Below are 25315 nucleotides of genomic sequence, written 5' to 3' on the forward strand. Positions count from 1 at the left end.
TAGGGTATACTCTATAAATATTAATAATGTTCACAGATGAAAAAGAATCCGTCTATATCAAGAAGGGTGCTATCTAAAATTTGAGAAGATTAAATATGTTGATAAAAAACTAAGCAATAAAACACTTCCTCAATTAAAACTTATAAAAATTTAAATGATGGGTTTTTAAAAATTATTTTGACATGAGAATATTAGCATAAAATCAGCCAAACTTACATGGAACTGATTAGAATTACGGCTTGGGGACAGATCAGCATCAGGTTATAAGATCATGGTCATTTAGTGAGTTTAACTGAAGCAAACAACAGCATCATAGCAAAATCTGTGACTTTGAATACTGGTACCCTGTTTTTAAAAGCATAATTAAGATGACTTGCTATTTAGTCAATCTAGCAGTAAAAAGAAGATAAATAAAAAATATTAAAATTAGCTTGATGCAATGGGGAAAAAATTAGTATATTTACCTTTACTTAGGGACGTCTGCCACAGGTATTTCTTCTTTATTTTGTTACAAATGTGTTTGTATGTATGAGTGAGTGCATGTGTGCATAAAATCTTTGTTTCCTTCCCTCTTATAAGTCCTTATCATATAACATAAGATGTATTGACTTTATATCATAGTATTTAAGTATTGTTAACTTTACATCATAGTATTTGATTTATGAGGTATTAAGGAGAAAAGTAAACACTACCCACGGACTTTGCATCCTTTTCTGGGAAAAGGGTTTGTTTGTTTTCATTGTACACAGGATCATTATGTCATGTTAGGCAGAAGTATGACCCTGTTACTGTCTTTACTTGGAGGCTGAGTATGGTTTAAGGAGATGTATATGGGTGCCAAGTTGACAAGGAATGGACCTGTGATGGTTAATTTTCCAGGTCAACTTGCAAACCCATGACATCCAGATATTTGGTCAAACATTACACTAGACATTTCTGTGAAGGTATTTTTTTAGATGGAATTAACGTTTAAATCATTAGTCTTCGAGTTAAAGCAGATTACTTTCTTAATGTCGGTAGACCTCGTCCGATCAGTTGAAGGCCTTAACAGAAAAAAGACTGACCTCCCCTGAGGAAGGTGAATTCTGCCAGCAGTTGGCTTTCAGACTTGAGCTGTTGCATCAACCTTTCCCTGCGTCTCCAGCCTGCTGGCCTTACCCTGAGGGTTTTGGACTTGCCAGCTTCCACAATCACGGAAGCCAATTCCTTAAAATAAACCTCTCTCTCAGTACCCGGATACACAAACACACACACACCCTATTGGCTCTTTTTCTCTGGAGAACCCTCACTAATACATAGCCCTATAGTTAAGAGCTTGGGTTCTGAATCCAGATTACTTGGGTTCACTCCTAACTCTAAACCAGTTGGGCCTCAGTCTTCTTGTCTATAAAAGGGGATAATAAACATTAGCCCCTAACCTCACGGGATTACTTTGAGAATTAAATAAATTTTATACATGGAAACTGTTTAGAAAAAGCATGCTCTATATGTTGGACATTGAATTCTAAAAACTCAATAAATATTAACTACGATTTCCAAGCTTCTTCTAATATAGCTAGTAAAGTTGCAGTTAGTCTTAGAAAACACAAATGGCGCGAATAAAAAGAATTTTTTAGAAAAAATATACGAGGAAAACTGCAACATACAGGTTTTCAAAATACTCATTTCTTGAATGGAATATCAATAACGAACATTTGAAAATCGCTGAAGTGAAGTACACCCTGCTTTATACAATAGCTGTGTTCTTAAAAACATACCTGCCAATAAAATACATAATCAAATAATATGAAACTATTGATATGTTATAATCTCATAAATACTTTAAACTTGGTTTCTAATTGTTAATAGTTCTTAACATTTTGCCTCTATATTTATATCCTCCACTTGGCCTCTGTATATTTCGTCCATTTCTCTCATCCTTTCACATATACCCTTGCCCTATAATTTCACCTCCTTTCCCTGCAATTCTCTATCAAGTGTATATTGTTTGTGTTTTTGTTTATTGTATTTTGTTTTTGTTGGAAGAAAGCCTAGCCGAACATTTATGTCCTTCTGGCTTGAGAAAAACTTTATAACACTGACACAAAAGCTGAAAACTATAAAGAAATAAAAATGACAGAAATTAATACTTAAATATCAGGTGCCTGATATATGTCAAAAAAGACCACAAAGAAAAATTAGTGTAGAAAGAACACTTCTTACATACTGTCAAGTATTTAATGGAAATATTAATACTGATCTTTTCTTCTTATTTATTCACTTTTTAACATCTTTATTGGAGTCTAATTGCTTTACGATGGTGTGTCAGTTTCTGCTGTGTAACAAAGTGAATCAGCTACGTATATGAATAATACTGATTGCTACTCTACAATGCTTTACACTTTACATTACACATCCACACAACTTATTCCATACTAACTTCATAACAATCCTACAAAGAAGTTAGAAAGCAAGTTTTTCAGCACAGGCACTAAGGACAGGTAATTCTTTGCTGTGGGTCGCTGCCCTGTTGAGTAGCACCCCTGGTCTTTACCTAATAGATGCTAGGAGACTCCCCCCACTTCCACACTCACTCACATTGCAACAACCAGATGTCTCCAGACATTGCCAAATGTCCCTGGGGAACAGAATCATCACCAGTTGAAAACCACTGCCAGAAAGAAATAGTATCATCTTTTTTATAAGCCGGGTGAAACTCAGTGAAGTTGATTGACTTGCCCAAATACACCCCTCCTCTGAATGACCTAGAAACTTGACAGTTATAGGACTCTGCCGTGAATGTTCTGGGTAAAACACGAACTGCCATCAGATAAATCGACTGTGATTTTTCTACGCCAACCGCCTTCTGTTACAGACATTTCTGAACTCACTTTCTTCTCCGCTAATTCAGTCATGATTTCTTCATGGCTTCTTTCTTCCTCCAAAAGGAAAACATGCCATCATAAATTTCAAGTTAGAAATACACATTATGAAAATTTACGTAAGCGCAGAACGTATTTATACAGTGCATGCCTCGGGTTTTTTTCAAAGCAGTTTCTACCTTAGTTTGTGCAAGATTTATGAAGCAAGCTATTGCTCTTATTAATCAGGTGGCTAATATACCATCCAACCTTCATGATCTGCCTCTATGAGACACATATAAAACACTGAAAACATTCTCTTTTTATAGAAGCATCATAGCAGGAAACCTAGTCATATACTGGGAGGTAAAAGTAGAGCTGAAGACACTTTGATTATCTGACCAAAAATACTTCCAAGAGACTTAAGCTTTCATTGAAGCTTTGTGAGTTTGCTCAATGATCTGACAGTGTGTGGTCTTATTCAGTGCAATAAATAGCAATTCTTTCTTTCACGTTATCATCCTTCCCCCAGGTGTGAAAAAATACTAGATTCTCATATTAATAATTCTAAACACAAACACTTCAAATGATTAATCAACCACTAAGCAGTGTCCTACCTCTTTTCAAACTATTTCTCAACAACAACAAAAAGGAAAAACGGAATTGTATCGTGCAATGCATTGCCATCTGTGTGCAGGCTGATAAGACGGAAAGAGAATATTTGAATGTCAGAGGAACATAGTTACAAACCATACCTTCCATGACATACACCAGCGACCCCACATCTCCTTCTTTGATGATGCAGCTGTCTTTGCCGTACTCCACTGGGTACATACAGTCCACAATCTCTTGGATCTGTGACAGCTCCAAGTTCTTCATAAAGTCGTTGTCAAGGATGGCTTCCTTTATAAGATCCTTGGACCTATGGTAAGAGAGGGAAGATTTACTGGCAGAGCTGACAAGCGCTTTCACCGTTTGTGGAGTTGAGCAGAGCCAGACAGCATTCAGGCACACTACAAAGGCATTTTCTTGTTAGGAAGCCGATAGTTTCCTGACAGACCTGAGAACAAAGTAACTCCATGGCAGCAGGAAAGACATTAAGAAATTTTCCTTTAAGTAAAATATCATTTAATGTATATGGGACCAACAAACAAGCAAAACCATACAATTCCATTTTGTTTTACTTATTTGTTTTACTTATTATTATTGTTTTGTGTGGTTTTTTTTGCGGTACACGGGCCTCTCACTGTTGTGGCCTCTCCCGTTGCAGAGCACAGGTTCCGGACGCGCAGGCTCAGCGGCCATGGCTCACGAGCCCAGATGCTCCGTGGCATGTGGGATCTTCCCGGACCGGGGCACGAACCCGTGTCCCCTGCATCGGCAGGCGGACTCTCAACCACTGCGCCACCAGGGAAGCCCTTTACTTATTATTATACACAATTTGTTTACTTATTTTTTTGTGTGCCTCTTCCACTAGACTTTATGCTCTGTGAGGGCAGGGATCATTTTTAGCTTTTTCTCTACTATATGCCCAGTGTCTACTACAATGCCAGTTACAGTACAGGTGCTCAAGAAATATGCTGGATTTAAGAAAATAGTAAAGAATTGGATACTTAATTAGCTGTTTGGAAAAACTGGTATAAATGTGACAGTTCTTTATCCATACCTCATGCTTCTTTAGAGAAGATTTATTTCTTCAAGCAGCTTAAATTGAGGTAACTAGGCAGATAAAACTGTACTGAACAAGATGTTTTAAACACAATATGGTTTACACATGGGATTAAACAGGTAGTCAGCAGGAAAAATATTTACAAATTCTATAATTGGGATTCAGTGGTTAACAGGGAAGTTTTGCAGAACTAGAAATATGGTGATCATTTGATTCTCTGGGATAAGAAGTTTCAAATAAATTCCTAAGGATACAAAACTCAAAGTAAAGAGAAACCGAGAAATATTTTGTCAGGAGTTATACAATCAGAGTACTGTCAGAAAAGTCAGAAACTGGGTAAGACAAAAGCAAAGTCCTTAGCAACACAGAGCATAAGCAACACATTTGGAATTTTATGTTAAAAGTCTTAATTTGAAAAGCATCTGACTACAAGCTGGTCCTTGTTCACATTTGCTTTCAGGGAAGTGACCTGCAGTAGTGAATACTGACTACGGCATTAGCACTCCTCAGTTCTTCCTGTTTTCTGTTCTAGACCTCAGTCTAACTGATCTAGCCTTCTCACATTATGTTTTGTAATGATTTGATTTTAAGCAGTAAAAAGGTATACATAAAAAATTAAAACAATATAAAATTTATCAACATGAAAAAGATACCTAGAATGGACTGTTATGATGCAATTAAATTGTTTATGAAGAGTGTGAACAGTATGGAAAAAATCTTATACTATTTTTAAGTGAAAAAGCATGAAACAGATTGTTTTTAGAACACAAAAGCACGTGTGTGTGAAATGTAAAGAAAATAGGCTTTCAAATTAGATATATTTGGGTCCCAATCCTAGTGCTGTGATGTGTTAAAACCTTGAGCAGGTTGTTTTACTTTTCTGCATTTCCACTAACTTGGAAAAAATATGTGCATTACCATGCTCATAGCAGAATTATTTGCAATAGCCAAGACCTGAAAACAACCTAAGCATCCACTGATGGATGAATGGATGAAGTAGTTGTGGCATGTATATATAGATATAGATACACAATGGAATATTATTCAGCCATAAAAAATGAGAAAATCCTACCATTTGTAACTACACAGATGAATCTTGAAGGCATTATGCTAAGTGAAATAAATCAGACAGAGAAAGAAAAATACTGTATGATCTCACTCTATGTGGGATCAAATTTTAAAAAAAACTCATAGAAAAAAGAGATCAGACTTGTGGTTACCAGAGGTGGTGTGGCGGGGAGGGGGAATCTGAGGAAGGTAGTCAAAAGGTACAGACTTCCAGTTATAATAAGTACTAGTGACATAATGTACAAAATAATGACTATAGTTAACATTACTGTATGATACAAAGGAAAGTTAAGAGAGTAGATCCTAAGAATTTTCATCACAAGGATAATTATTTGAATTTTCTTTTTCTTTTTCTCTATATGAGATGATGGATGTTAACTAATCTTACTGTGATAATCACCTCCCAATATAGGTAAACAAACCATAATGCTGTACACTTCAAATTTATATGGTGATGAATATCACTTATTTCTTAATGAAACTGGAAAAACTATGTGAAGACTGGTAAAAATATAATGTTACTTTGAGTAAATGGTGGGTGAAAAGGTGGTGGTAGTAATTGCAGTTGCAGTAATAGGAAGAATAGTAATAGAGTATACAGTCATGACTTGAAACAGTATCAGAAGGAAATAAAATTCTGGCATTGGTTGCCTTTGGTGACAGAATTATAATTTTTCTTTCTACTTTTCTCTATAAAATTTTCTAGAATGGGCATGCTTTTTTATATGGAAAAAACTCTTTAATTTCAAAGGCAGTTTATTAAAAGTAACTCTGCTATGAGGAAAAATAAAAATAATAATCTATTTCTCATTTAAATAATGAATTAGATACTTAACTTTTTTTTTTTTTTTTTTGCGGTACGCGGCCCTCTCACTGTTGTGGCCCCTCCCGTTGCGGAGCACAGGCTGCGGACACTCAGGCTCAGCGGCCATGGCTCACAGGCCCAGCCGCTCCGCGGCATGTAGGGATCTTCCCAGACCGGGGCACGAACCCGTGTCCCCTGCATCGGCAGGCAGACTCTCAACCACTGTGCCACGAGGGAAGCCCTAGATACTCAATATTGGTTGACTGTTATTGTCATATTCAATACTACTCTTTTCAATAGATTCTCTTTCACATGGCCTGTGTCTAAATACTAACGGCAGGAATTTTCACCTGATAAACAGATGGTGATGGATGGCCAGTGGTTAAGAACTTCAGAGTCTTCAGAATAGACTGTACTTAAAAAGTCCTGTTTGTGAGACTTTTACTTTAGTTTGATAGGACTATTTAACTGTATGTTTCTTTTAATTTATTTTTTAATTCTGGCTTGCTAAAACTTTATTTTTCCTGAGGCAAAGAGTTGTTTCCCTTGAGTATTCAACACAAGATGCAAAACTTTGTCCCCATCTATGATTTTCATAAAATCTCCTTCCTTAATTATCTTCACCATTCCTGACCTCGAGAATACCAGTAGCAACTTCATAGTGACTCCTGAGATCTACTGTTCTACTAATGATCTACTTTTCCAAATAACAGGACTTATTTGATCTTTAAGAAATTAATTTTAATCACATTGCATAATATTCTCTTTCCTACAAATTCCTTTATTTTCATTGAGCCAGAGAGTAAGGCCATCAATTGGTTCATATTTTTTAATATAATAAAAACTAGATATTATCAATCCCAGAATACCAACTTGTTTAGCTACAGATGATATCTTATCCTTTGGGAAATAATAATAGTGTTCCATTAAAATCTAAGTCCTAGAAATGCTGCAACATTAAAAATAAAGCCCTCTTCCAAGAAGATAATTAGCTACATCCAAAGATAATTGAAGAAAGCTACCTTCTCTCTTCTCATAAACGGTACAACTAACCTGTTTTATAAAGACATCAGAAAAGACAACATAACGCAGTCTTACACAATCCCTTAGAATTTTCCAACTTTTCCAAGTGCTTATCACAAACTGGAGGGGAGGGGGGAATTTCAGGATGCTCTTACTTCTCCAATTTCATTTTTTTGTTTTGTTTTGTTTTGTTTTGCGGTACGCGGGCCCCTCACTGTTGTGGCCTCTCACTGTTGTGGCCTCTCCCGTTGCGGAGCACAGGCTCCAGACGCGCAAGCTCAGCGACCATGGCTCACGGGCCCAGCCGCTCCGCGGCATGTGGGATCTTCCCGGACCAGGGCACGAACCCGTGTCCCCTGCATCGGCAGGTGGACTCCCAACCACTGCGCCACCAGGGAAGTCCCAATTTCATTTTAAATGGAGGACATTCAATCTCAAGTCCCTGAAGAAACAAACTGGAGGCTTTCAAACATGCCTTTGTGTACTTTAAAACAAACTGAGAAATATAGGACCTACGTCTTATCATATATCCCTTCACAGAGATATTGTCCAATGACATTTGCCTCTGAAACATCCCAACTAATCCCTCTCTGCCTTCACAGAGTAATGTAACTCAAAGATGTTCTTGTCAGTGAGTAATATTTAAAGCCCTGCCTCTTCGTGTAATTTTCCTTTAAGTTGTTTCCAATTGAAGGCTCAAAATCTTAGGGCAATTCTCATTAGTGTCCACTTGCTCCAACATTATAAACCATAACCAATCAGAGCCTCCACCTAACTCTTCTTGGAATCTTTTCCTTTCCCTAAAGAAACAGTCTAACACACCTACTGTAACTAAGACATGATGCTACATATGCGATCAGTTGAGTTGTGTTATCAGTATGAGAGCTGAGGAAAGCTGCTAGCACAAGTTCCCGAAGGTGGTTAACTGCCCTAACCCCGAGTATATAGCTTAAGAACATTTTGACCTGAAAGGCGTAAGAAGCAAATGCAAAGATCTTGATTTTTTATCTTTCCTGTCTGCTTCTGTGTACAAATACTCTATTTAAAAAACAAAAACAAAAACAACTTCTTCCATGCCCCAAATTTGTGACAGTTTAATGCAAACAAGCATAAAGGTGACTTGGTTATTTCGAGTTGGCCCTATTGATTTGTCATCATCCAATTGTCAGTCTCTGAAATATTGGCTATATATAATGGTGCGCTGCTAAATGCACTCTCCAGGAAAAAAAGAAAGCAAGCCCTGGTTTGTAGTGTTTGCCATTTTCCATGGTATAAATACTCCCACTATAGCCAATTTCAAGCTACTAATGTAAAGTCAACCTGCTTGCAAAAAAATCCTGAAAATTTAACAAGCAGTTCTTATATGAGCCAGTACGTTGGCTCCAACACATCAGATATAGATTCTTTTTCTAACACCCTAAGAACTTAGTGTGCCTTAATTTATAAATGCTAAAACTAACATGATGATTCTTTCCTTCCTTAAAAATTTTATTAGGTGGTATAATATCCCCAGATAACTTTATGGCAGGATTAGCAACAGGTCTTCCAAAATTTCAATTTTAAGAAAATGAATTGGAGAGCCCACTTCCCCATTTACTTATTGCAGAGAGAGTTCCTGAATAGACTCAAAGACTAATTGTCTTTCTACACAATCTTAGATAAAAATGGGCAATTCTGAGGTGAGCATAGGGAAATATACAGCTACTTCTCTAACAAGAGAGATGACATTATTCACTATTAATAAACAGAGTCTCATTAGTTTTCTCGACATTAATAAAAGGCTATTCTACATTGTGGTTATCATGTAGTAGCTTGCAATATCTATGTAGCACTAGTGTTATTTCAAAGAGTGGGGAATGTTGTTTCAGACCAAAGTGTCAGGAAGGCTTCTCTGAGCTGAGGACTGCATGATGATAGGATCCAACCAAGCCAAGATCACGGAGAAGAGCATTCTGGGTAAAAGAAAAAACACATACAAAGGTCCGGAGGTTGGAAGGAACTTGATGTGTCCAATTGGTTCAGGAAGGAGACCGGTGTGGCTGAGGCACAGAGTGAGCTAGAAGGAAAGGGAAAGGAGAATGACATTGCAAAGGGAAGCAGGAATCAGGTCTCATACGGTCTTGAAGGCTGTGGTAAAAGAGTTTTATTTCATTCTAAAGCCTTAAGAATACAGTGAAGGGTTGATTATAAGAAGAGGTATGACTTAAGGTAATATACCTGACATAAAGAATAAATAATATAAATTTACTTTAAAATGTTACTGAGTTCATAGAGGCTTCTGTCATATTTCATCACTTAACAGATACTAAAAGCATCACTTATTATCCTATTAATGAGTTCTTATAACTGAACCTCTCGGGACCACTGTCTCACAACTCTTACATTTACCTGAACTTCAAATCACCGACTGTCATGCAACTCTTGCATGTTAGAAGAGAACACGGTCTCATCTCCAATTTCCAGCTATCTCCAGTGGCCTAAAAGCAATTCACTCTCCCTTCACAGCCTCTCTTTAGATTAGTTTCCCCCTGAGCACATCCCGAGCAATGGTAAATATGCTCAACACAGCCATGGCCAGAAATGTGAGAATTAATAACTGATCCCCTCATTCAACAAAGACGGCTAGGCACTTTAAAAACCAGTCAAAATTATTACTAAGAATGAAAATCAGCTAAAGCAATTTAAAAATGGTTTAGGAAATTTCTATAATCAACTTTTTGACTGAAAAAAAAAACTCTCACTAAATCTTTCTAGCTCTCAAAGGTCAGTCTTAGGCTCAAATGTCAGGAGAAGCAGTAAATGCACTTTCAAGGTCCTTAATCTACAGTATAGTATCTTCAGTTGGCAGCTCAGAAATCCAAACCCCCATTGGTCATTCATGGCTCTTTTACGCAGATACAGTAATTGCAAGGCCCCTTAAAAGCGTCTAATTCCAGGAGTCACTGTGGCAAGACAACTCCATCTACATACTGTGAAACATTCAATGAATCATCTAGAAATAAGAAAAACTCATGGAGTAGTCCTCTCACTGCCCCAACCGTTGAGATTCTGCCCAAACAGTAGGTCCTATTTCTGGCCTAACAGCTTTCCTGAGTAAACTCTGTAGGTACAGAGCTAAGAAATATCAACCAGCCCACATTTTTTAAAGATAAAATTTAATCCTGCAAAGCTATTGGCCAATTGAGATATTTCCTCAAAACTGAAAATCAGTTTTCAACAGGTTTCAGACGAAATTTTCACATCAACAAACTCTGCTATAGCTATCCCAATCTTACCACAAAAGGTCATGAAGAAATCAAGACTACTTGCAGCGTTCATACCTATAATCAGTATATGATACAAAACATGTGAATCACTGGGACAAAATATATGATAGCAACACAGTTCTTAGGTGGTCAATGATATTAATCTTTTGTCTATTACATGGGTCGCAAATAATTTCCAGTTGCCATTTCTCTTCTAACTTTTTTTCTGTAGTACTAAAATAGATGAGTATCTAAATGAAATTTAGATATTATAACTCTAAAGATAAACAATGATTTGGGTCAAGGAGAAGATGGTTAACCCATGAAGTATTTGTTTGCTGATGTATCACTTAAGCCTTCTTTTTAACTAATACTCGTATCTTATTCTCATTGACTAGGAATGATGCTAAGTAGCTCTTGAAATCACTAGTTACATGTTAACAAATGAAGCAAACTTGTATTAATTAAAGAAAAAGAAGATATTGCTCTTTGTAGGTGTTCATCAACTTCCAAAAAAATCAATATGAAAGTCTCCCATTCAACTACTGCAGTCATTCAGTGCTCCAGAGAGGCACTTACCAGTTACTTCACCCTAGTGAGCCTAACTCAAAACAGAGCAGTCTCCACAAGAGCCCAGATCAAACTCCTGTCCTATAAACTCCTCTCTCATATCACTGAAGAAGAACTGTGGGGTTTCATCAAACTGTAAACAGCTTTCCATGAGAATAATGACCATAAGAATCCCGGGAGAATAAGACTACACACATCACATTCCAGAATGTAAGAACCATGTGGCTGGATCTATTATGAATTAACTCTATTTTTGAAGTTAAAGATCTAACCTGCAAAACAAAAAGAGAGCGATGATGGAGAAGAAAACATTTGGCATATATTTATATGTCTAATTTCAATTCGACATTTCAAAGCAATTTCTTTTTTATCTTTCAAAGCACACAAACAATTGAGATCTCTTAGCATTCATTTGTTCCCAATAAGGTCAACATGGTCACACTATGAACATCCATTAAGTTCCTCATCACCCAGGGTGACCCTGCCTGCGGGGCATAGATTGGGAGCCATGATGTTTTGTCTAGTCCTTTGAAATCCAATAGCTCACGTCATCAGCATGTGTTATGCACTGTCATTTCAATTACTGTAATGGCTTCATTTTAAAATTGATCATTAAAGACATCATTTAAAAAAAATTCTCTTATTCAGTTGCTTTTCAGATTTAATCTCTGAGATAAATTACCTTTCATTTTAAATTGCCTTACATTTGTCTGAATTCAGCATGAGGAAAATAACATGTTTCTCTACCAACCCCCCAAGCCCTAAATGTGTATACTTTCTCTTGGCTGAAAATTATGAGTTGGGTCATTCATCACTTCCTCTAGTGATGCTTCCAGAAAATGAGAGCCAAATTTAGCCTTGTTACAGTGACCTACAGGTCTTAGGAAGGCAGATCTTCTACTTTGATGAACTTGGTTCAATTTCTTCTTCAAACAGCTTAGTTTGCATTAGGCTTTAATACATTAGAATACATTCAATACATTATACTTTGAGTCTGCCTGAAGGGAGATGGCATATATCCTGAAAAATATTTTAAATAACTAAAATTTAAAAACCAAACAAACATGCCCCTAGTTGTGAAAGCTCTGAAGTTTCAAGGCTTCTTAACCAAAGTGAAAAAATTAACCAATAATGACAACATGAGTCATCATCGTAATAGTAGTACTAATACCACTACAACTAATATTTATTAAGGGATTATTCCACGTTCTGCAATGAAAAGCCACCCCTCATGTAAATCTCACAATGACTTGCTAAGTTTGCCATCATGGAACTGAAGCTCAGAGCAGTTATAGAGTCTACCCAATATTGTACAGCCAGTACATGACAAGTAGATGCAAGATTTAAAGATCAACCCGTTTGACTTCCGAGCCACACTCTACTAAACTGTTTGACTTATAAGAACACAATGCTTAACTGTATTCATAATTTGAATAAATTATCCCAATTATAAAATCTAAAAGCAAATATTCTTCTCACTTAACTCTAATTCTGCAAAAGTAAAAATGCTATGCTTGGATAATATGACCTTTTATCTGCAGAGAGCATTTCAGGCTTTCAAAACAATTCCACATCTAACAATTCATTCTATTATTGCCAAAAACCTGTGCAGTAGGTAGAACAGAGGTTACTATTATTCCTATTTGACAGATAAGAAAACAGAGACACAACAGGCTAGATGCTGCCAAGTTCAAGTACGAGATTAAAGCAGAACTCAGGTCTACTGCCTACGAGCATGAAATAAACACTGTTCTGACCTTCCTTCATTACACGCACTTTCATATTTTCTCTGTGTCTCTTGATGCCTTTTTTTCTCTTTGTCTCTCTGTCACTTTGGCTCTGTCTCTCTGTCTTTCACATACCTTTAGCCATTTTAATGTTTAAACTCTCTTGGACAAAGACTCAACAAATCCACTGCACCAGTATCAGCAGGGAACTCTGGCCATTTGACAATAATTCTATGGTTTTAAAAATTCTGTGATGGTTCATTCAGAGCGATTCCCTTTCTGATCTAATTCATTCTTCACATTACAGAAGTTTGAGCATGTCTTGTAGCTTTTACAGAGAGATGCCCTCACATAGAAACACCTCTTGAATTCAGCAATGTAATTCAACTTGTTTTGATTCCAGTGTGTTCACACGTTTGTTCTCTCCTCTCTATCTTGAGCACACACCCTTTCTCTCTCTCTCTCCTTTCCTTCCTACAAACCCTGCCTCAGATGGACTTGATATACATATGGAGGGGGGAAAAGTACACAAAAATTTACTATTACTTTGGGTGAATATCTGTATTTGAATTCAGACTAAAAAGGAAGCTCTCATTATGCTTATAGGATAAAAAATATAATATTCCAAGAAAAACTGCAAAGTCACCATTTTGTAACTAATATAATTAATGATCTGTAACATATATATATTTGAGAAGTCTGAATATAAGAATCTAAACATCAAATGCTTTCTATATATGTATTGATATTTTTAATAGATATCTAAAATATAGAATTTATAAACTTAACAAAACATTAGTATAATGGATTATACATTATGATCTAATGAGTTAGCTATTTTAAATTTTTATTGAAGAAGACAGAGGGGGTAGGATAAAAGAGAAGAAGGGAAGAAGGAAGATAAATAAATGTGATTTTATAACTTGAATCCACTATCTATCATCTTGTACCATGCTGCCCTTTAATGATCTGTCCCTTCCAGTGGCAAATAGTTAATACTCATTGTGTTTCCAACATGACAATTCTAGGTTCAAATTTAACCAATGCACATAAATACAAGCAAAAGTGATTGATGGGTTTAAAATACAACAATAATTATCCACAAAGTGATTTTTTTTCAGTGTTCTTAAAGTCTTTTATTCTATGTACATATTTTTACAAAATAGGGTAATACTATATAACATGGCTTTTCTCTTAATAGCTTCTAACAAACACTTTTCAAAACCAATAGAAATTTGTCATTATTTGTAAGGAATGTTCCTTTGTGTGAGATGTGCGCTAATCAAACTCCTACTGTTGGAAATTTAGTTTCTTAGCAGTTTTAATGAGCATGCACTTTGATCCTATGATCCTACTTTGAGGAATACATCCCACAAAGGTAAAGCACTGGTTTCTAAAAGTATATCTACAGGGACATTTATTGTAATATTATTGACAATGGAATAATCACTACAAACAACCTGGATGTTCACAAATAGGGGAGTGACTGAATAATTTATAGCACATTTGTACTATGAAATTTTGGACTGCTATTGAGACTGGATCAATATTAATTGTACAAATGACCATGGTAGGGGCTTCCCTGGTGGTGCAGTGGTGGAGAGTCTGCCTGCCGATGCAGGGGACACGGGTCCGTGCCCGGGTCCGGGAAGTTCCCACATGCCGTGGAGCAGCTAGGCCCATGAGCCATGGCCGCTGAGCCTGCGCGTCCGAAGCCTGAGCTCCGCAAAAGGGAGAGGCCACAACAGTGAGAGGCCCGCGTACCACAAAAAAAAAAAAAAAAAAAGACCATGATATATTGTTAAGTGAAAAGTAGATCACAGGCTAACTGTATAAGGTAATTTTTTTTCATTTTTGAATTTTATTAATTTTTTTATACAGCAGGTTATTAGTCATCAATTTTATACACATCAGTGTATACATGTCAATCCCAATTGCCCAATTCATCACACCATCACCACCACCACCCCCACCGCTTTCCCCCCTTGGTGTCCATACGTTTATTCTCTACATCTGTCTCAACTTCTGCCCTGCAAACGAGTTCATCTGTACCATTTTTCTAGGTTCCACATACATGCGTTAATATACAATATTTGTTTTTCTCTTTCTGACTTACTTCACTCTGTATGAAAGTTTCTAGATCCATCCACGTCTCAACAAATGAACCAATTTCGTTCTTTTTTATGGCTGAGTAATATTCCATTGTATATATGTACCACAACTTCTTTATCCATTCGTCTGTCGACGGGCATTTAGGTTGCTTCCATGACCTGGCTATAGTAAATAGTGCTGCAATGAACATTGGGGTGCATGTATCTTTTTGAATTATGGTTTTCTCTGGGTATATGCCCAGTAGTGGGATTGCTGGATCATATGGTAATTCTAGTTTTGGGGTTTTAAGGACTCTCCATACTGTTCTCCATAGTGGCTGTATCAATTTACATTCCCACAAACAGTGCGAGAGAGTTCCCTTTCCTCCACACCCTCTCCAGCATTTGTTGTTTGTAGATTTTCTGATGATGCCCATTCTAACAGGTGTGAGGTGATACCTCATTGTAGTTTAGATTTGCATTTCTCTAATAATTAGTGATGTTGAGCAGCTTTTCATGTGCTTCTTGGCCATCTGTATGTCTTCTTTGGAGAAATGTTTATTTAGGTCTTCTGCCCATTTTTGCATTGGGTTGTTTGTTTTTATAATATTGAGCTGCATGAGCTGTTTATACATTTTGGAGATTAATCCTTTGTCCGTTACTTTGTTTGCAAATATTTTCTCCCATTCTGAGGGTTGTCTTTTTGTCTTGTTTACGGTTTCCTTTGCTGTGCAAAAGCTTTTAAGTTTCATTAGGTCCCATTTGTTTATTTTTGTTTTTATTTCCATTACTCTAGGAGGTGGATCAAAAAAGATCTTGCTGTGATTTATGTCAAAGAGTGTTCTTCCTATGTTTTCCTCTAAGAGTTTTATAATGTCCGGTCTTACATTTAGGTCTTGAATCCATTTTGAGTTTATTTTTGTGTATGGTGTTAGAGAGTGTTCTAATTTTACTTTTTTTTGTTCTTTTTAAAAAATTTTTATTCTAATTTCATTCTTTTATATGTAGCTGTCCAGTTTTCCCAGCACCACTTATTTAAGAGACTGTCTTTTCCCCATTGTATACGCTTGCCTCCTTTGTCATAGATTAGTTGACCATAGGTGCATGGGTTTATCTCTGGGCTTTCTCTCTTGTTCCATCGATCTATGTTTCTGTTTCTGTGCCAGTGCCATATTGTCTTGATTACTGTACCTTTGTAGTATAGTCTGAAGTCAGGGAGTCTGATTCCTCCAGCTCCATTTTTTTCCCTCAAGACTGCTTTGGCTATTCAGGGTCTTTTGTGTCTCTATATAAATTTTAAGATTTTTGGTTCTAGTTCCATAAATAATGCCACTGGTTACTTGATAGGGATTGCACTGAATCGGTAGATTGCTTTGGATAGTATAGTCATTTTCACAATATTGATTCTTCCAATCCAAGAACATGGTATATCTCTCCATCTGCTGGTATCACCTTTAATTTCTTTCATCAGTGTCTTACAGTTTTCTGCATAAAGGTCTTTTGTCTCCCTAGGTAGGTTTATTCCTAGGTACTTTATTATTTTTGTTGCAGAGGTAAATGCGAGTGTTTCCTTAATTTCTCTTTCAGATTTTTCATCATTAGTGTAGAGGAATGCAAGAGATTTCTGTGCATTAATAGTGTATCCTGCAACTTTATCAAATTCATTGATTAGCTCTGGTAGTTTTCTGGTGGCATATATACAGGATTCTCTATATATAGTATCATGTCATCTGCAAACAGTGACATTTTTACCTCTTCTTTTCCAATTTGTATTCCTTTTATTTTTTTTTTTTTCTGTGATTGCCGTGGCTAGGACTTCCAAAACTATGTTGATTAACAGTGGTGAGAGTGGACATCCTTGTCTTGTTCCTGATCTTACAGGAAATGCTTTCAGTTTTTCACCACTGACTATGATGTTTGCTGTGGGTTTGTCATATATGGCCTTTATTATGTTGAGGTAGGTTCCCTCTATGCCCAATTTCTGAAGAGTTTTTTTTCACAAATGGGTGTTGAATATTGTCAAAAGCTTTTTCTGCATGTATTGAGATGATCGTATGTTTTGTTTGTTTTGTTTTTTTTGTGGTACGCGGGCCTCTCACTGTTGTGGCCTCTCCCATTGCAGAGCACAGGCTCCGGACGCGCAGGTTCAGCGGCCATGGCTCACGGGCCTAGCCGCTCCACGGCATGTGGGACCTTCCTGGACAGGGGCACGAACACATGTCCCCTGCATTGGCAGGCGGACTCTCAACCACTGCACCACCAGGGAAGCCCGATCATATGGTTTTTCTTCTTCAATTTGTTAATATGGTGCATCACATTGATTGATTTGCGTATATTGAAGAATCCTTGCATCCCTGGGATAAATCCTACTTGATCATGGTGTATGATCCCTTTATTGTGTTGTTCGATTTTGTTTGCTAGTATTTTGTTGAGGATTTTGCATCTATATTCATCAGTGATATTGGTCTGAAATTTTTTTTTTTTTTGGTAGTATCTTTGTCTGATTTTGGTATCAGGGTGATGGTAGCCTAATAGAATGAGTTTGGGAGTGCTCCTTCCTCTGCAATTTTTTGGAAGAGTTTGAGAAGGATGGGTGTTAGCTCTTCTCTAAATGTTTGATAGAATTCACCTGTGAAGCCATCTGGTCCTGGACTCTTGTTTCTTGGAAGATTTTTCATCACAGTTTCAAATTCATTACTTGTGATTGGTCTGTTCATATTTTCTATTTCTTCCTGGTTCAGTCTTGAAAGGTTACACCTTTCTAAGAATTTGTCCATTTCTTCCAAGTTGTCCATTTTATTGGCATAGAGTTGCTTGTCGTAGTCTCTTAGGGTGCCTTTTATTTCTGCAGTGTCTTTTGTAACTTCTTTTTCAATTTTAATTTTATTGATTTAAGTACTCTCCCTCTTTTTCTTGATGAGTCTGGCTAATGGTTTATCAATTTTGTTTATCTTCTCAAAGAACCAGCTTTTATTTTTATTGACCTTTGCTATTGTTTTCTTTGTTTCTATTTCATTTATTTCTGCTCTAATCTTTATGATTTCTTTCCTTCTGCTTACTTTGGGTTTTGTTTGTTCTTCTTTCTCTAGTTCCTTTAGGTGTAATGTTACATTGTTTATTTGAGATTTTTCTTTTTTCTTGAGGTAGGCTTGTATAGCTATAAACCTTCCTCTTAGAATGGCTTTTGCTGCATCCCAGAGATTTTGGATTGTCATATTCTCATTGCCATTTGTCTCTAGGAATTTTTGGATTTCCTCTTTGATTTCCTCAGTGATCTATTGGTTATTTAGTAACGTATTGCCTAGCCTCCTTGTGTTTGTGTTTTTAACTTTTTTTTACCTGTAAGTCATTTCTAATCTCATAGCATTGTGGTCAGAAGAGATGCTTGATATGATTTCAATTTTCTTAAATTTACTGACGCTTGATTTGTGACCCAAGATGTGATCTCTCCTGGAGAATGTTCCGTGCACACTTGAGAAGAAAGTGTAATCTGCTGGTTTTGGATGGAATGTCTTATAAATATCAATTAAATCTAACTGGTCTATTGTGTAATTTAAAGCTTCGGTTTCCTTATTTATTTTCATTTTGGAAGATCTGTCCATTGGTGTAAGTGAGGGGTTAAAGTCCCCCACTATTATGGTGTTACTGTCGATTTCCTCTTTTATAGCTGTTAGCAGTTGCCATGTGTATTGAGGTGCTCCTGTGTTGGGTGCATATATATTTATAATTGTTATATCTTCTTCTTGGATTGATCGCTTGGTCATTATGTAGCGTCCTTCCTTGCCTCTTGTAACATTCTTTATTTTAAAGTGTATTTTATCTGATATGAGTATTTCTACTCCAGCTTTCTTTTGATTTCCATTTGCATGGAATATCTTTTTCCATCCCCTCACTTTCAGTCTGTATGTGTCCCTAGGTCTGAAGTGGGTCTCTTGTAGACAGCATATATATGGGTCTTGGTTTTGTATCCATTCAGCAAGCCCGTGTCTTTTGATTGGAGCATTTAATCCATTCACGTTTAAGGTAATTATTGATATGTATGTTCCTATGACCATTTTCTTAATTGCTTTGGGTTTGTTTTTGTAGGTCCTTTTCTTCTCTTGTGTTTCCCACTTAGAGAAGTTCCTTTAGCATTTGTTGTAGAGCTGGTTTCATGGTGCTGAATTATCTTAGCTTTTGTTTGTCTGTAAAGCTTTTGATTTCTCCATCAAAGCTGAATGAAATCCTTGCCAGGTAGAGTAATCTTGGTTGTAGGTTCTCCCCTTTCATCACTTTAAGTATATCATGCCACTACCTTCTGACTTATAGAGTTTCTGCTGAGAAATCAGCTCTTAACCTTATGGGAGTTCCCTTGTATGTTATTTGTCATTTTTCTCTTGCTGCTTTCAATAATTTTTCTTTGTCTTTAATTTTTTCCAATTTGATTATTATGTGTCTCGGCGTGTTTCTCCTTCAGTTTATCCTATATGGGACTCGCTGTGCTTCCTGGACTTGGGTGGCTATTTCCTTTCCCATGTTAGGGAAGTTTTTGACTATGATCTCTTCAAATATTTTCTCGGGTCCTTTCTCTCTCTCTTCTCCTTCTGGGACCCCTGTAATGCAAATGTTGTTGCATTTAACGTTGTCCCAGAGGTCTCTTAGGCTGTCTTCATTTCTTTTCATTCTTTTTTGTTTATTCTGTTCCGCAGCAGTGAATTCCACCATTCTGTCTTCCAGGTCACTTATCCGTTCTTCTGCCTCAGTTATTCTGCTATTGATTGCTTCTAGTGTAATTTTCCGTTCAGTTATTGTATTGTTCATCTCTGTTTGTTTGTTCTTTAATTCTTCTAGGTCTTTGTTAAACATTTCTTGCATCTTCTCAATCTTTGCCTCCATTCTTTTTCTGAGGTCCGGATCATCTTCACTATCATTATTCTGAATCCTTTTTCTGGAATGTTGCCTATCTCCACTTCATTTAGTTGTTTTTCTGGGGTTGTATCTTGTTCCTTCATCTGGTACATAGCCCTCTGCCTTTTCATCTTGTCTATCTTTCTGTGAATGTGGTTTTTGCTCCACAGGCTGCAGGATTGTAGTTCTTCTTGCTTCTGCTGTCTGTCCTCTGGTGGATGAGGCTATGTAAGAGTCTTTTGCCAGTTTCCTGATGGGAAGGACTGGTGGTGGGTAGAGCTGACTGTTGCTCTAGTGGCAGAGCTCAGTAAAACTTTAATCTACTTGTCTGCTGATGGGTGGGGCTGAGTTCCCTCCCTGTTGGTTTTTTGGCCTGTGCCGACCCAGCACTGGAGCCTACAGCTCTTTGGTGGGGCTACTGGCAGACTGGGAGGGCTCACACCAAGGAGTACTTCCCAGGACTTCTGCTGCCAGTGTCCTTGTCCCCAGGGTGAGCCACAGCCACCACCCGCCTCTGCAGGAGACCCCCCAACCCTAGCAGGTAGGTCTGGTTCTGTCTCCCCTGGGGTCACTGCTCCTTCCCCTTGGTCCCGATGAGCACACCACTTAGTGTATGCCCTCCAAGAGTGGAGTCTCTGTTTCCCCCAGTCCTGTCAAAGTCCTGCAATCTAATTCCACTAGGCTTCAAAGTCTGATTCTCTAGGAATTCCTCCTCCCGTTTCTGGACCCCCAGGTTGGGAATCCTGGCGTGGGGCTCAGAACCTTCACTCCAGTGGGTGGACTTCTGTGGTATAAGTGTTCTCCAGTCTGTGAGTCACCCATCCAGCAGTTATGGGATTTGATTTTACTGTGATTGCGCCTCTCCTACCATCTCATTGTGGCTTCTCCTTTGTCTTTGGATGTGGGGTATCTTTTTTGGTGAGTTCCAGTGTCTTCCTGTTGATGACTGTCTAGCAGCTAGTTGTGATTCTGGTGTTCTCACAAGAGGGAGTGAGAGCACATCCTTCTACTCCGCCATCTTGGTTCAGGGTCCCCGCAACGTGATTTTAAAAGTGACCTGTAGTTGCTGCTGACATGAGTGCAGTATTTATGGCACTAAACCATATCTACAAATCTGCAAAATCAGTCCTGAAAATGCATACATTGTGAAATAAGGTCACAACCATCAGTGAGAGAAGGACAAAAGAAACAGGGAAACCATAAAGAGGTTCAGGCAGACCATGAAGCCAAGGAGATGAATATAATAAATAAATGCAGACGACATGAGGTTCATAACACAAAGTGCACTTGAATTGCAAACAACATATTTGCAGGTACATGACCTAACACTGTCTGAATGCCTCGAGCCACTCAAAAGGGGAACTCAAGGGCTTTGCCAGGTCAAGGTTCCGGAAGTCAGAGCCAGGCTACAGAATGGAGGAGAGTTGGTCCCTGAGGTTGTAGGGTACCAAGTAAAAGTGAGGCTAGAGATAAACAGCTTAAAAGAATTAAGCCAAAGGCATTTAAGGCAGAACTAAGCCCAAGACAATGGCTCTTCAAGCTGTGGCAATGAGATGGAACAAAAGGGTTCAGAGGACCAACAGGATGCAGTGCTTCCAGAGTATTTCTGGGACAGTGGCTCCCAGGATTTCAGGGGACTGTTTCCTAACCTACCCACAGATGTGAATGTGCTATTAAAGATGCAGGGATTGTTGGGCAAACACTCTGCACACAGCCCTTCCTTGGTTTCCACATTTTTGTCAATCTCTGAAATCAATGAGGAAGGCTGGCAGAAGGATAAAGAGATGTGAAGAGGGAGAGGTAATCCACAATGTCACTCTTAACTTTCCTCATGGATAAAGTCTAGGTACATGGAGAGCTGCTCAGGAGAAAGTCTTTTGAGTATTTTTCTTTGAGGTCCTTTGGACATGTTATCTCACCTTTTCTTCTTAATAAAAATTTCCAGAAGTTAAACATTCATGCTAGTTAGAAAAATGGCTGATAGAACACTTAACTTCCACCCCACATCCTTCTTCAAGAGCATGCTGTTCCAACTCTTCACAATAGCCAAGACATGGAAAGAACCTAAATGTTCATCGACAGATGAATGGATAAAGAAGATGTGGTACATATATACAATGGAATACTATTCAGCCATAAAAAAGAGTGAAATAATGTCATTTGCGACAATATGCATGCAACTAGAGATTATGATACTAAGTGAAGTAAGTCAGAAAGAGAAAGACAACTACCATATGATATCACTTACATGTGAAGTCTAAAATATGATACAAATTAACCTATCTACGAAACAGAAACAGGATCGTGGACAGAGCGAAGAGTCTGGTGGTTGCCATTGGGGAAGGGGTTGGGGGAGGGATGGAGTGGGAGGTTGGGGTTAGCAGATGTAAGCTGTTATATAGAGAATGCATAAACAGCAAGGTCCTACTGTATAGCACAGACAACTATATTTAATATTCTATGATAACCATAATGGAAGAGAATATTTAAAAAGAATGTATATATATATGTATAACTGAATCACTTTGCTGTACAGCAGAAATTAACACAACATTGTAAATCAGCTATACTTCAGTAAAAATATTAATAAAAGAAAAAAAATTTTTAAAGCATGTCTTTTACATAATCATGAAGACGAGGGAACTTTTTAAATGAATTATACCATTGAAAAGTGATTGATGTGTCTGATCAGCAGCGATTCTATTCTTAACTGTGATTTTATATTTGAACAATTCCTGTAAGTATATCTTCTGTGCAAATACATGTTTGATTGGTAATGAATGTTACTAGTTATTTCATTTTCAGCCTTAAAAAAAAAGGACCATGATGCTCCAGATGTACAAGCTAGTCTTTATACAGTAGTCTGCTCAGCCTGAACCTTACATTTTTCATTCATTCTTTCCTTCAACAAGCATTTCTTGAGTGCTTCCTGTATGGCATTGAGTGCACACGGGTAACTGAAACACAGCTCAGATTCTAGCAGTAGAAGCCAGATAACACAGAGGTAAACAAACAAATAACACTGTTAAAATAGAGAAAATATTTGGAACATTACAAGATGGGTGCTGAACTTAGAATCAAGGGGAAGATCTATTTGAGATCTGAAAGACTTGTCTGAAAATGTAACATTCAGGCTGAGACTGGAGGATGAGATGAACCACCCTAGAGGAGATCTAAGAGAAGGGCAGTTGAAGCAGGAGGAACACAGTGTTTTCAGGCTCACTTTGGAAAAGGCAGTTAGAGCCTTTTGACTGAGGGAAAGGATGGCTGGAGATGAATTTGGAGACGGGAGCTAGAGCTGGCTGAGACAGGGCCTTGCAGACTGTGGGAAGGAACTGGACTCCTAGTGAAATAGAAAGCTGTTCACAGGGTGAAACAAGGCTAGTGAGTGACACTGTCTGATTTATGTCTTAAAAGGACCACTTAAGATTTCAGTGAATAAACTGGGGCAATTGCAAGTGGAAGGAGAAGGGAAAGAAAGGTCAGAAAAGATGCTGTGCACTATTTTCACACAAGACATACAATGGCTTAGGTTAAGAGAGAGACAGTAGAGATGGGCAGAAGTGTGAATAAATGGAAAGTATATTTTGCAAGTGGAACTTATGGGACTTACTGGTAGATTGACATGTGGGGAGGAGAGAAAGGGAACAATCATAGGTTTCCAGCTTAAGCAACTGAATGTTTACTGAGATGGGTCAAAGTAGGGGAAGTTACAAGTTCCTGGGGACCAAACAAACCTAGGGGTGGGGTTGAAGGAGAGTAGTTCACAAAGGAGAATGAAAAATACCAGAAATGGGGAAGTGTTGGTCAGGCAGGTAATGGAAGGAAGCGCTTCAGGGAGAAGGAATGGCTAACTTTTGATTCTTATCAGAGGCATATTTTCCAATATGATTAGTTTCAATTTATTTTATTTTTATTGAAGTATAGTTGATTTACAATCAACTATAGTTTCTGGCATACAGCAAAGTGATTCAGTTATACATATACATATATATTCTTTTCAATATGATTAGTTTTAAATCATTGACCTTTCTACCTCTGACATGATTCAATTATTGTTATAAACGAACATTGTGATTTAATTTAGCAACAATAAGCACAGCTCTCCATTGTGCTAAATTTTTTCAAAAAAAAACTTGAAAATACTCAACTATGGCTTTATTCCTCAGATTATTTAAGTGTAAATGTATCACAGCAACTGACACTTGCTTGGAAACAGAATTACTTGAAAGAAAGCCAGTGAAATTGACTGTCATCCTTCACATTAAAAAACAACACATACCACACAAATACCACACATTCTACATATATACTAAGTCTGCAAAGTTTGCTGTGGTAAGGTTACACAGAGAGGAGATCACATTAGTTAAAAAAAAAAACCCTGAATACTTTAAGAGGCTGGATTCCGCCTCATGTATCAAAGCAAATGGCAATCAATAGGAATTAAATCAAAATCAGACTGCCATCTTTGGAGTGAGAAGGATTCCTTCGTATGGAGGAAATATACAAAAAGCCATTAAGCAGTAAGGCAGGCAAGAGAGAAAATGAAAATGACTCAGTATTAATCATATGTTGACTCATTTGACATCATATAAGCCTCATTACCCTCCCCTCCATTTATTTCCTAAGCTTAGAATTGTCCTGTAAACAACACCATTCAGAGAAATGACTGCACCATGAAGATCGTTAAGGTTTCTGTACTGAATATAGTAGCGGGGAGTTCTTAATGTCAATAAAGCAAAGCTTTTGCTCATAGTTAATAAAATGAATACCTCATTTCACTTCACTTTTGACTCTTTAGTTACTATCATGTTTATTATTTATTCCTCACATTCATGGATAATTTTAGCCATTAAATCCAGCTTCTTAACTACCTTAAATTCTTTTGAAAACATGGTGGGGAATACATATAAAAATACAAAGTATGTACTTTTAGTTATAATTTTAATTTTAACCCACCTTTTGGGACATGCTAAGCTACCTGTTTATCCATATTCAATTCATATCCACTTGAAATTCTGCTGAAACATCATGAAACCAGATGCTCTATTTCTCTTACAAAAAACTTAGCATACAGTTTTCTTACCCTCTCCCTGACACGCCCACTTTCAGTTTCCATAGTATATTACAGGAACCACCTCCTTTCCTACTGGAAGTTCCAAAAGTAGCTTTCAATTTTTCTAGTCCCCCATCATCCCTTTAGCAAAACCTAAAGGTGTTTCCTCTCACAACGTTTAATCACCAACCTCTCCTTGCATCATTCCTTAGCTTAAAGCCTTAGCTCAGCTTTCAGCTAGCTCTTACTTAAATGAGTATGGCCTTTCCTCTCTATGTAATATTAAATGGTCCTAAGAGATGTTATTCCAGCTGGTTATTCTGAACTTGTCACTC

General features: G+C 37.4%; 1 protein-coding gene across 4 annotated transcripts in view; it reads right to left on the reverse strand.

Moving 5' to 3' along the window:
- The window catches only part of PRKG1 (protein kinase cGMP-dependent 1), a gene marked incomplete at its 5' end in the record, with an annotated part of 1185104 nt that overhangs the window by 1021636 nt on the left and 138153 nt on the right, over nucleotides 1-25315 (reverse strand). For 2 of the 4 annotated variants that reach the window (XR_014297858.1, XM_082673088.1), the window contains 2 exons: nucleotides 3596-3762; nucleotides 9382-9461. Coding sequence is in view for 3 of the 4 variants with exons in the window: in XM_082673088.1 (XP_082529214.1) it covers nucleotides 3596-3719 (124 nt within the window). The remainder of the gene's footprint in view (nucleotides 1-3595; nucleotides 3763-9381; nucleotides 9462-25315) is intronic. The other 2 variants (XM_082673091.1, XM_082673090.1) reach the window with 1 other exon arrangement.

The sequence above is a fragment of the Grampus griseus genome (assembly GCF_964374135.1).
Source record: "Grampus griseus genome assembly, chromosome: 16".
NCBI classification, from domain to species: Eukaryota; Metazoa; Chordata; class Mammalia; order Artiodactyla; family Delphinidae; genus Grampus; species Grampus griseus.